The following is a 12,625-nucleotide window of genomic DNA, read 5'->3' on the forward strand; positions in this document are numbered from 1 at the left end:
TTGGGTTTCTGGAAATATTGCTAGATTTATGTCTCATTTTAGTACATGTCCTATTCTACATATTTTTGCCAACTTTCGTTGACTTATGATTAGTAAATATGAAAATGAAGAGTTTCTTCTTATCATCATTATTTTGAGAATTTCAGAAAATACTTATCGAGGTCCTGCTCGTAAGTTATATAATTTAGGTTCATTGTTGATACATCTTGGTCTTTAGAAGGTATCAGGTTTCCAAATGATACCATGAGTGTCCCAATTCATAAATTTGGGACGAATTAGGGAAATTATTTTGAAATGTAAATTATTTTTATTTTGGTGTTCATATACGCCAGCCAGGATCTAAAACCTGCGGAACAGATACTCCAAATCTATGCGTCTTGAGCTCTACATTTCTCATGTTCTATTCACGTACCGCTACTAGATATCAACATGAAGCAGGTTTTCGAACCATTCACATGTTTTGTAGTAACTGTGTCTTTGGAGAGAAATAGAATGGGAAGGAGGGTGATAAAGAGAGACAGAGAGTGTGTATATGTTGACATGTAGAAATGGTTGTCTGTAGCTTTATGTTACAAAAGATTGCAGTATAAACCACACTTACAGTGTAATGGATTACATATAAATTACAATTCAAATAATATTTTTCCTTGATCATGTAATACAATTACTATAAAATATTGAAAATAACCAAGTTTATGTATCATTTGTTTCACAATTGATTTATAACTTAGGATGTTTATTGTCTGTGAATCCAATAACGACTAACTTTAACTTACACAACCATGACTGTAAGTTTTATTGATCATTGTGATTAGACGATGATCAGAAAAATTTCTTTTCAACACGATACAGTAAATTTGAATGTTTTTTTCATGGATAGTGTGTTCTCTAAGGCAAAAGACCAACTTTTTATAATAATATAATATATTGCTTTTCCGTTGGAGCTACTGTGTGTTGAGCATAAACGAGAAGAGTGACGTTTCTCCACAGACTTCTCAAAAAGAAATTTAAACTGAGTCTTGCTCCATAGCTGATACAACTACCCATCCATTCTTGTAACCCATGCAGTAGGTTTACTTTTGTTGAGGTTGAGCATCCATTTTTGATACCGAGTTTATATGGAAGGTGTAGACCTACAATTTAAAGCGGAATCCGACACACCGTAATGATTTTAAATTTGTATGTACTCCCTCAGGAAGTCGAACCCGGAACTACATTGCCAAAGGCAAACTCATTCACTTCACCAGCGAGTAAGATACAGACAGTTAGAATGAAGGAAAGTTGTGAGAACACAAAACTATTACTTTACAGATACGATTAATGTTCTTTGCAGATTTATTCATATTTAAAAAGTATATTCATCTCATTTGGATTTCAACATGGCTATAGAAAATTATGCTGCTTCTCGTGCAAATGTAATATCAGACATAAAGACATTACTTAATCTAGGACAGGAATTCATTAATCACTTGTAAGTTATGCAAAAAAAATATATTACCTCTACTGCACATCTTTTGAATATATATTTGATTAGCACTTTGTTTCTTTTTCAAACAATGGATAGTAACAGGTGGGAATTTTGCTTCATTCAAAATAAATCCCAAGACTTAGGAAAGTGAAAGTAAAAAAGGAAAAATTTATTACCCTAAAACTAGAAAACTAGAGAAAGACACTCAGTTTGAAAGCCAGTTAAATATGCAAGAAGCACCTGCTTCGTTGTCGTCCTAAAAATGTTATCACAAACTTTCTTTACAAAACAAAAAACCTACAAATTTGCTAAATTCAAACAACATATTAACAACAATAAGGTCACTGATATAATATGACTTTGAAACCACATTTCTTCGAATCCTATCTTCATTCTTCTCTGTAATCCTCAGCTTCCTGAGCGATGAACACATAGAGCATTTTAACCAGGATTTCTCTGAAATTAGAAGGCGCCATGAAACTTCTAATTTACATTATTTGCACTAATTTATAATAATTCATGTAAAAGTAAATATTGTTAATAAATTGTTTCAGATATCGTTGGACCGAACAATTCGCTGTCCATAGTTGGATGGGACCAAGTGGGAGAGAATGGTGCTTATAGTGCAGTACTACGGCAGGGAATGATTCAGACTCTCAGTCGAGAGCTATGTCTGGAGAATGCAAAATACACAGAGGAAGAAGTAGAAGAAGACAACTTCTGCGCCATTGCCGATGGTATCGAAAGTTGTGGGGTAAAGTTTGTAACAAAACATGTAATATAAATAGAAATGAAATTAGGTATTCATCACCTTTCCCTTAACTAGACACACCTAGCATTACACTGTAAATCAAGTCAATAGAAATACGAGGGGGACCCAAAAGAAACCGGACTCCGTCTCCTTCAAAGTACTCTTCATTAAATGCGATTCATTTCTTCAGTCTTCTTTCCCACTATTTGAAGCACCTCTGGAACTCTTCAACTTTCATATCGTCCAGTGTGCTCTGCGAAGATCTTTTTACAGCCTCTATACAATCAAAACACTTCCCTTTCAGATTTTGTTTAATTCTCAGAACCTATCATCACGTTGGTCAATAAGTTTGGATCACTTTCAATTGACTGTTCAAGTCTTGGCCCAAATTCTGACGAATCTTTTTGATCCTGTATTAGCAGACAAGAAATAAACTTAGCGGCAACATGTCTCATTCGCAAAACCTCACGCTTTCACGAGCTCCAACTCACTCCTATCTGCTTTGAAATATGTAGCGTTCCCATCCGCCGTCAAAGTCTGGAAAACTGCCAAGTGTCCAACACACATGGATTAGTAAAAGGTCGCAAGATATGTTGAACAGTCAGCAATACCCCCAACCAACTACAGACGGATCTACACGAGCTGATGTCCTTCCATGGTATCCAAAGCAGGAGCAGGTGACAATAGATAATTCAGCATTCAGCATCAAATCAGAAATACCACAAATATCAAAGTACCTTAAATCTAATAAATAACAACAGACACAATTCAACTTAACAAATATTTATTAACAATTTATTTACAGTGTGATATCTGATCGCTCAGATATCCAAAAACAACAATAAATTCGCCGTCGAAATACTATATCGTAGATTCTATTTTTCAGCTCCAATTAATTGCGTTCAATATCAATTTAAGTCAATAACAAGTCAAATAGTTAATTCTCAAATATTATAAATAATGTCCAAATATTAATGTATTTATTAAATTCAATTTCCTATTATGGAGAGAGGTTAAGATTCATAATGCCTCAATATTATCAATATCATTCAATTCATAAAGCACTTCAAAAATGTCTAAACTCTGGGGGGGATGAATACTAAATGCAATTTCAATAGTAATACCTCTTATATATTTAAAGTTTAAGCAAGGGTTGACATTAGTAAAACTCAACGTCGAACCCGATAACGTCGTATCTCATTCAATAATCTTTCCAATTAAATCTCAATCTAACCAAAGAATTAATTCAAATCTAATTATACTATAATAGCAATATTTCATGAATCGAATTATATTTATGCAATAACAATACTACCACAAATATGAAAAATAACATCGGCTCACAGCCAAAAAATGTTAAATGCTGAATTATCAAAATCTCGGTAATTATAAACGCATATGTGACGAATCGAACCACAACAGGCAACAATGGATGCGAATTAACAACCCACACAACATAAACACACACAACGGACAAGCCAAAGTAATAATAAATGGTTTAACACTCACCTCACACTTCCTTTGGATTTATAATTACCTCCTTATACATTGGACCTGGGTCTGCATGTCGTCTAGCAAGTGAAAAGGAGGAATCGAGAATAATTTGGTTGTTGCTGTATAATCAGGACAGGAAATATCAAAGTTCTGACTATCCTTAGTCAATTTGATTGATAACAGAGGTTTTCAGTCGACATACAAGTTGCTGCACTTTGCAACACTCCCTTGTAAGAAATTACAATTGAGTGGCAAATATTTAATATTCCAAAGAATACTTTAATTGGGCCCAATGAGGATATTTCCAATATAGATACTCCTCTTTCTGATCAGTTGGCTAAGTTTCTGGCTCGTGACTTCCCACATTCGCATTCCACCACTAGCAAAACGTCAAGTTCTAGCAAAAGCATAGGTACTTTCCTGAGATGGTGGGAATAAACCTTATTAAGAAATTAAAGGTTTAATTGCCATGCGCACTTACGCCTCCCACATCACCATTTCACCATCCAAAACGAATCCACTGTATCTCATTGAGAACTAGCATTAAACGAGTTGGATTCAATGAACAACTCTTTGGAATGCTCAAGCAGACTAAAGTGGGTCTTTCAGCCAGTTCACACACAAGTTACCTACGTTCTCATTCCACTAAAAATACTGAGAACTGAAAAATAACATTCAGCGAGGGATTTCCTCGAACAAGGTAACTCGGCGATTTGACCAGAATTAGTACAATATCTTTCCTTTTTTGTACTCGTCCTGAACACGGCAGAAAAACGAGGAACAAAAATGATTAAATTAACTGAAAGAGCGGAAAAGCAAGAAACTCCACTCGAATGAAAAACACAATTGGGCTCAAGCAGCACTAACTTACATTCACAGAGTAACCCTCTTCTTTCACTTCTTTCACTGCACTTCTTTTTTGAAATATTAATAAAACTAATTCAAAGCAAAAACTCACTATTCTCATTCCTGTTACTTTACACACAACGATGAAATCCAATAAGGACTTTAGTTAGAATCAAACGATGTACTAAGTGTCCTATTAACAGGAGTCCGCTTCTACCATATCGAACGCTAACAGAATAGACGTTCTCCTCCCTTTCGAACAACGAAAACCAAGGCACCTGCATGCCCTAGACACCAAAACCAAGACATCTGCACGTCTTCGACACTACATAGTTAGTTCGCCGTCCCTACGGACGGACGAACCCACCATAGTTCCTGGCGCCACAATCGCGTCACGGGATACACACGTAACGACCACGGCCTTGAGGCAGTATGAAAGAATACCTCCCCTCTCTCTCCTTAACTACAACTCAAGCTGATAAACAGCTTGCAAACTACAAACTCTTTCGTTCTTTTTCCTCTCTTACCTTTTGTCTTTTTTTTTAAGAATCAAGAAAAAATGATACATAAATTGAAACATTCTCTTTCATGAGGAATGCATGATTGACATTGACAAGATGTTTTTTTTAATCCTTATCTTCTTATTTTGACCTCTCTCCACAACTCATCGTAACGAGATAGTTACAAATATAATCGATCATCAAACGATCTCGTTGATTTTTGACATTTTTTGGATGTTTTTGTTGTTTCGAAATGTTGAAGAGCATCCAGAACGAGCATGATCTTCAACACTCATCTCATCACACTTAAAGCGTCCAAACCAATCAAAAAATTGTATTCGGTTCATAGTGTCCTTCTTGAAAGTCTGTTGAAGCATTTGGAAGCTTTCGTTTCCGATTTTCCAAATAAAAAGCAACATTTCATACACATCTTTTTCCCTTTGAATCTGCCATAACGATTTGGCAGGCAGCAAATGAGAACAGTTGAGAAAAACAATAATATGATCAAACGTTGACCTCCTACGCGGACTCCGCTAGGATTTAAGAAGGTCATCTAGCGGGAGAATTCTCCACTACGCCAAGAAATGGCGGCGCTCTTTCTATCCTGCTTCTTTTGGATTCCCCCTTGTATATTAAATGTTACCTAGGTATATTGATCTCTGATATCACAAAATACGGTATTATATCACAGATTTATGAACGGAATTGACCACTTCTTGTGTCCATAATTATTGCATTAAACCGTGTATACACTCATAGATAAATAATCGACATATTAAGAATAGCAAGGTCCCCTTCCATTTGAATATCTAATATACTTTGGGAGTTGTAACTTCGTAATATGAAAGAAAACTCACGTTTTCGTATAAAGAATGTATATACAGTACATACATATGCTACTTCAAGTAAATCGTATGTTTTTACACCCGTCAATTGCAGTGAAATCAAACATTACATTAAATAGTATATAGGATTAAGATTTTAGATTTCTGGGCTTTCATCATCTAAGGCCATTTAGCCCGTCACATTTGAAGAATGACGTCCCTCGGCGAGTACGCTATCCGGGGAAAGGGAAGGAAGGAAGCGGCCTGGGACCTATAAGTCAGGTACCACCACGGCATTTGCCTGGTGTGAATGAGGAAAACCCAGAAAAACTTCATTCAGGGTAGCTGGCCTGAAAAAGCTCTTAAACTTTTCAACCGAGTGCTCCCACCGGGAATCGAACCGGGACCGCTCGCACCGAAGCCTAAATAAATACATATACATATATAATAAACCTTCATTTAGCGGAAATAGTGGCGGATATAACTTTTTGAGAGAAGTCTCATTGGTAGAAGTTTAAAATTTATCGCTACAAGCTAGGTGAAAAAAGGGTACAATAGTTTTGTTTATAGCTTTATAAATCTGTATGAAGCTTTCTTGCTTCCTTTTTATTATTCTTTTTCATCAAAATGACTTCTTTCAAGACTCGCCACACAACAAATACATTGCATTGATTTTTAAAATATTCATTCCACTAATAAACTAACTTTCTTTCATAAGGTTCTGCAATTTATAACTAAATGAAATGCAACAATTGTCTACCGGTACCAGGAAAATCACTGACAATAAAGAGTCTTAAGTTTAGTCTTTGCAAGATTGTGTGACCGAAGTAAATTAAGATGCTAACGCGGGCTTCATTCTTTCACCTTAAAGATTGAGATTCCATCTTTTGAAAATGGGTTCCAATCTAGATAACATATATTATCGTTGAGGGAAAGCCAATGTAGTGACCGTCACATCGCCTCTGAGGAATGTGTTGAAAAGGTGGTTACTAAATTTTGGCCTTTGAAGTTATTGTGAGGCGAAGTTAGGTAAACAGAATTATTGAATTTTCTTTTTGATATTAAATTAAATGACGCTTTAGTTACGTTAACATTACCACATTAAGGGATGAAGGGGTAATATTTTAAAATTTTCTAATTATCGCACAAGTTATACATTTTCACTTTCTAATTATAATGAAATAATTGCAATGAATACTCAAAATGATAGTAATGTTCGATTTATACAGATGTTCTTGTATATTCATTGCTATTGTCAACACTTATAACATCGGCTGAAGACTGAAAGCTTCTGGCAATATGTAACAAAAGAAATTGCTATAAACTCAATGATTGGTGTCTGTGTATTGGAGTCAATTTAAGGGAAACTTTAATCGATCGTGATAGTCACAAACTTTATTATAAAACCACAAAGACGTAATGTTTAAAGTGAATAGAAATAAAACCTAGAAAGACAGAGAAGTGTAAGAAGCAAAGAACTTCCAATCTTTCTAATTTCAGAGTTCATTTTCACTCTGTTTTACGGCAAGCAACTTTTGAATCAGGAAGTGTGATATACGATTAACAATTATCAGTGTTATCACTCTAAGAATTAAACTTTATTTTAAAGCAGTTTCCTTGTAAAGTTTTGTTCATAAAAACGGTAATGCTCATTAACTTGACTGTTACGATATTCATATAAAAACCTTTATATTTCCAAATATTTATTATAACTTCTATATATTTAAAGAACGACGGATTGAAATTCAGGATAGAAGCTGCATTTCTCATGATACATATGTCAAATTAGCATATAACTTGATTCAAAGTTACTTTTATTAGTAAAAGTGTTGTCATAAATAAATAAATAAATGATAAAACTATAATGATAACGATAATCATGATCACACTAACATAATAAGCTATGATATTCACAGTCTTTGGTTTACATATGTCTTTGGCTTACTGTTTCCGAAGATACTCGAAGTTGGATTTCTTATTTCAAGATTGTCATAATCAATTCGCGCATTGTTTCTTGAAATAAACTGTATACGTCGTAAGTGGATGTGATGCAATTTTGCTGATGCTGCGTAAACTTGTTCTAACGTATATGGTTGTATTATGGTGATGAAATACGTATGTACAGTGTTGCTAGATTTCTTCATTCTGAACTAATTCGATTGCATACTAAGGGTTCTTTCCTGATATTTGTACATTTTTAAACCATGTTTTCAAAATTTTCAGAATACAAAATTAGGTCAAAATGTATGTGAACGAAAACAAATCAACTAAAACTTTTTCATTGAGTTCAAAATTTCTAAACGAAACACTGAAACTAAAAAGTTTTAGTCGAAACTTTGCGAAAATTTTTGACTGAGTGCATAGATTTTTTAAACTAAAAGCATTAGTCAGAATTTTTAGAAGTATAAAACAGGTGCAAAAACTTAAGAACTGTGAATTTTATTTTTTTATTTTATTTTATTTGTTTATTTATTATTATTTTTTTTTTTGACAATTCCATAATTTAAGGGTAGGAAATGTACTTCCCTCGAAATTTAAGAAGAGTTTCTTAAGGTTCTCATGTCCAATAAAAGACAATGAAACTTTGTATTCATATATATGATCATGGGTAACAATTTATCTTAGTGAACATTAAGCACAACATTCATGTGTCAGAGCTCATGAGAATTCCACTTATCTGGCAAAATTTAAAATTTTCGCCAAATATAAAATATGACTTTCGACAATATGGTATTAATAATTTTGTACCCATATGAACAGACTAGTAGTATCAATCATGTTTACAGAAATATAAATTCAGGTACGAGAGACGATTTACCAATATATACATATACATATGTATTGAAAATTCCAAATTTTAGAGGTGAGCTATGTATCCTTTCTAAATTTAATAGGATAGCATCAATGTACCCATGTCCTGTGAAAGAAAAGTGACCCCTGTATATAATTATGTAAGTATATAATGCCATAAAGCTTCATAGCAGAGGATATAATAGAATGCAAAAAAATAAATTTTAAATTTTTGACATTTTCTAACTCATAAAAGTGAACACACTGGGCCAACCACATTTACATGAATATATATTTGGATTTTAGAGAATATTTATAAACTCTTGTTTGTTAGGAATTCCCAACTTTAATGGGTGAGTCAATGTACCTGTTGTGAAATTTAAGAAGGATATGTTAATGTACCTATCTCTAATGAAAGATAATGGGTCCCTATACTCAACTATATAAGCATATAAGGTAATAATGCATAATTAAAGAGGATAAATAAGGTTAACCTAACATATGGTGCAATGTACTGATTCCGTTCATATTTTTGGCATTATTTTACCCATAGAAGCAATCACGTTGAACCAACCAAATTTACAGAGAGATACATTTAGGTTCTATAGATTATTCACCAAATTCTATTTTCTAACAATTACCAAATTTAAGAGGTTGCCCTTGTACTCTTCCCCAATTTCGAAGGAATTGTGTCAATGTGCCCATGTTGTATGAAAAGGAATGGATCCCTGCATTCATTTATATAACCATTTAAGATAATAAAGCCTCATCAAAGTGGATTAATTTGGTTAAAACACCCGCAATTTACATTTTTGTCAATCTTTACCCAGAAAAGGGAACGCGATGGACCAATCAACTTACAGAGGTACATATCATGTTATAATGCTACCATATCAAATTTTTAAATTTGACAATTTCAAACTTTAAGGAATTTGATCCTATATACCTTTCTCAAAATTTGGAGGGTAGGCCAAGGTACCCTTGCAAAATCAACAGGGGGCGGTCCCGCGCTTCCTTAGGTCATTGACCCTGGGAAATGCTCCCAATTTTCTTGCTTCTAATTAAGCTGTAACGGAGCTCAGAATACTCAATACATACGTGAGTTTTCTTGGAGTTTTCCCGTTTCTCCCTGTATTCTTCATTCCCCTTTAGCCTACCAGCCTTAAACATGAGACGGCAAACTGAGATTTAATATTAATTGATCACATGGAAATTTAGTATCAGTTAATAGTAGTCGTATTTTATCATTTAACTCGAAGAACCGCAGTAAAATGTTTTCTCCGGATATATAATGCATTTCTGCATGCAAATGTAATTTGCGTACATCAGCTTCTAATTTCATCACATTATTTTAAGATGATTCTAGAATTCAAGATTTGAAAAAAAAAGTCTCTTATCAAGAACTGTCTTTAATGATTAGATGATTGTGGCAGCTTCATTGTAGCCAAACCTTCAAAATGAATTGATGAATGCAGCAGCGGTGTTTCCATTTTGATTTAAGAGAAACATTCCTAACTAAAGAAAAAGCTTCAGCTTTATACTTGATATAGCACATGCTCCATATGTAGTCCGATTCACACACTTCTCCCACGAAATTACACTCTTCTCAAAAATTCATGAAATGCACTCTGCTCTACATTGTACAGGATAAAGTAAAAATAAAAAGTCACCCATAATTTTGTCTTCCGTAATTTTGTAGGGTATGAACACTACCATTCTAGATTTGTTTGTGGTGTTAATGTTTCCATCAATTTGCAACGACATGACAAAAGATTGAAAGTTTGAATCCTTAAAATAAGAATATGTTTTATGCGACTGAAATTATCATATTTTCTTCATGTCATTGAGTTGTTTGAAAGAAGTTTTTGCTGATTTCACTAGACGTTGACTTGGCAAGTACACATTTGCAAATTTGCAAGTACACAGGCTTTGAAGTCAAAGTAAGTTTTATACTGTAATGCTTTGGCTAACGAATCTACGAAGCAACCTAATCTCAGGCAACATTTGAAAAGTAAATATTCGCAATACAAATGTAAAGTTTTAGACGTTTTAAAAAAGGATAAAAGCAACAGAGTTTGAGGAAAGTCAAAAGGAATCAGTTTCAAAGCAGGAATGGCTCCTAAAAATATGCAAAGAAGTAGATCTTTGTTTAGCTTCAATGAAATCTTACCCAAGATAATCATTCATGTATTTACATATATTAGAAGTTTTATTTGCTGATGCTAGGTTGAGTATTGCACTACGAACCAACATAAGATGCCAGTTCAAAAGCTTAGATTATCTGCAGCAAATCACTCTGTTCTGCTTAATGGAGCAAACTTTAACCAAGAAGTTGAAAATAACTGCAAGTATAATGAATGTGATGAAAGCACGAACAAGCAGCAAACGTGACGATTAACAACACTATATTAAGACTGTTCTCACAATCGTTTTAACTTACATATTAGAAATGACTACTAAGTTTGCTGAATTAAATGAAGACTTATATATTTACCAACATATCAGGTATTACAGAAAGAAATTTTGCATTATTGTCAAGTAAACCACATATCCATCTGAAATGTTACTAATTCTTAAAATTAAGCTGTAGTTTGTTCTTATATTTATCTACAGATAGCTAATCTCGAGGCATTTTTCACCTCTACTATCGGAGAGCTTACGTATAAAATGCTGGTTTTCAAAATCGAGTACGTTATATATTTATGAGACGTAAATAATACGTCACGGTCCCCGTAAATTTGATCCACGTATCCTAGGGCTCCGCAGAACATTAAGTGGGAAACGCTGAATAATAGAAAATTAACTACTAACAGATACCTTACAAAATATGTATATCCTCTACGTCATGTCCTTCTTAGGAAAACCATATGTGAGAAACAAGAATAAACCAAAAAAATTTTAACCATAACTTTAACCCATTTGGTGCCATAACTTTAACCATAACTTTAACCCGAACTTTTCTACTGCGTATATTTGATTGAATGTTACATATTTTCTTATACATGGAACACATATTCGAAAAGAGTTCGGTTGTATGTACCGGGGTACAGTCTGTCCTATATATAAGGGATATTGACCGTTTAAGTTGATAATTTATACCTGATTTCGATTCACGGTCAGTTTTATTAAAGTACCATTTTTGCAAGAATACATACTGGTACAGTATGTTCTAAAATCAATACACAGCACTTTTACATTAGCGATAATAATCATCAAAGCAATGTACTGCGCAAAAACCAATATTACATTGATGGCGCTATGTTATCGGTTTCTTCGAACATACTTTGCACCTTCTTTGCTTTCCTTCGTGATTTCGTATTAAAGTATGTTTCCTTACTCTTCCTGTCTCTGGACACTTTCTACAGAGTCCTTTGTTTCCCTGGGTGAATTTTTGTTGGTAGAGATGACGAGAGTAATGCGATAGTAATACTTGTGTGAAATTTTAGGAGATTCAAATTGCCCAAGCTCAAAATGTGATAAAGTTTCCAACTGGCAACTACAGCAGTTCCAATTACGTTCGTGAACAGGTTCCAATAGCATTCTTCCCTATGATTTTGGTTGAATATGGGAACACGATGGCTCAGTGATAAAGCGCTTACCTTTGGTGCGTGGGATCCTGGTACGATCTGTGGGAAAATAAGATTGTCGTGGATAACATCGTGTCCGTGGGTTTTCTCAATTACTTCTATTTTCTTCCACTTTCTCATTCCACCAATTCTTCCATTATCGTTCACTTACCTTAATCATATGTTTTCCTTAGCCTAAAGGGCATATACGTGGAACGTTAAACCGAAAGATTTCATTTCATTTTGATTGAATGTAAGCTCATCAGTTTACCAAACAAATCTACGCCATTCTTGAATTTGTTATATGATTCAATGCATGATGGCACTTTGATGCTTTCTTTACGTTCTTTGTTTCTTTTTGTTTGTAAATCACTTTTATAAATGAA

General features: G+C 34.0%; 1 protein-coding gene across 1 annotated transcript in view; it reads left to right on the forward strand.

Annotated features, from left to right (window-relative positions):
* LOC145684791 (trypsin-like) overlaps positions 1 to 12,625 on the forward strand; it is a 197,349-nt gene that overhangs the window by 159,623 nt on the left and 25,101 nt on the right. The window contains exon 5 of the mRNA XM_081757162.1: positions 2,023 to 2,222. Coding sequence (XP_081613288.1) covers positions 2,023 to 2,222 — 200 coding nt within the window. The remainder of the gene's footprint in view (positions 1 to 2,022; positions 2,223 to 12,625) is intronic.

Source organism: Thermobia domestica, chromosome 5 (genome assembly GCF_964235325.1).
Source record: "Thermobia domestica chromosome 5, izTheDome1.hap1.1, whole genome shotgun sequence".
Lineage (NCBI taxonomy): Eukaryota > Metazoa > Arthropoda > Insecta > Zygentoma > Lepismatidae > Thermobia > Thermobia domestica.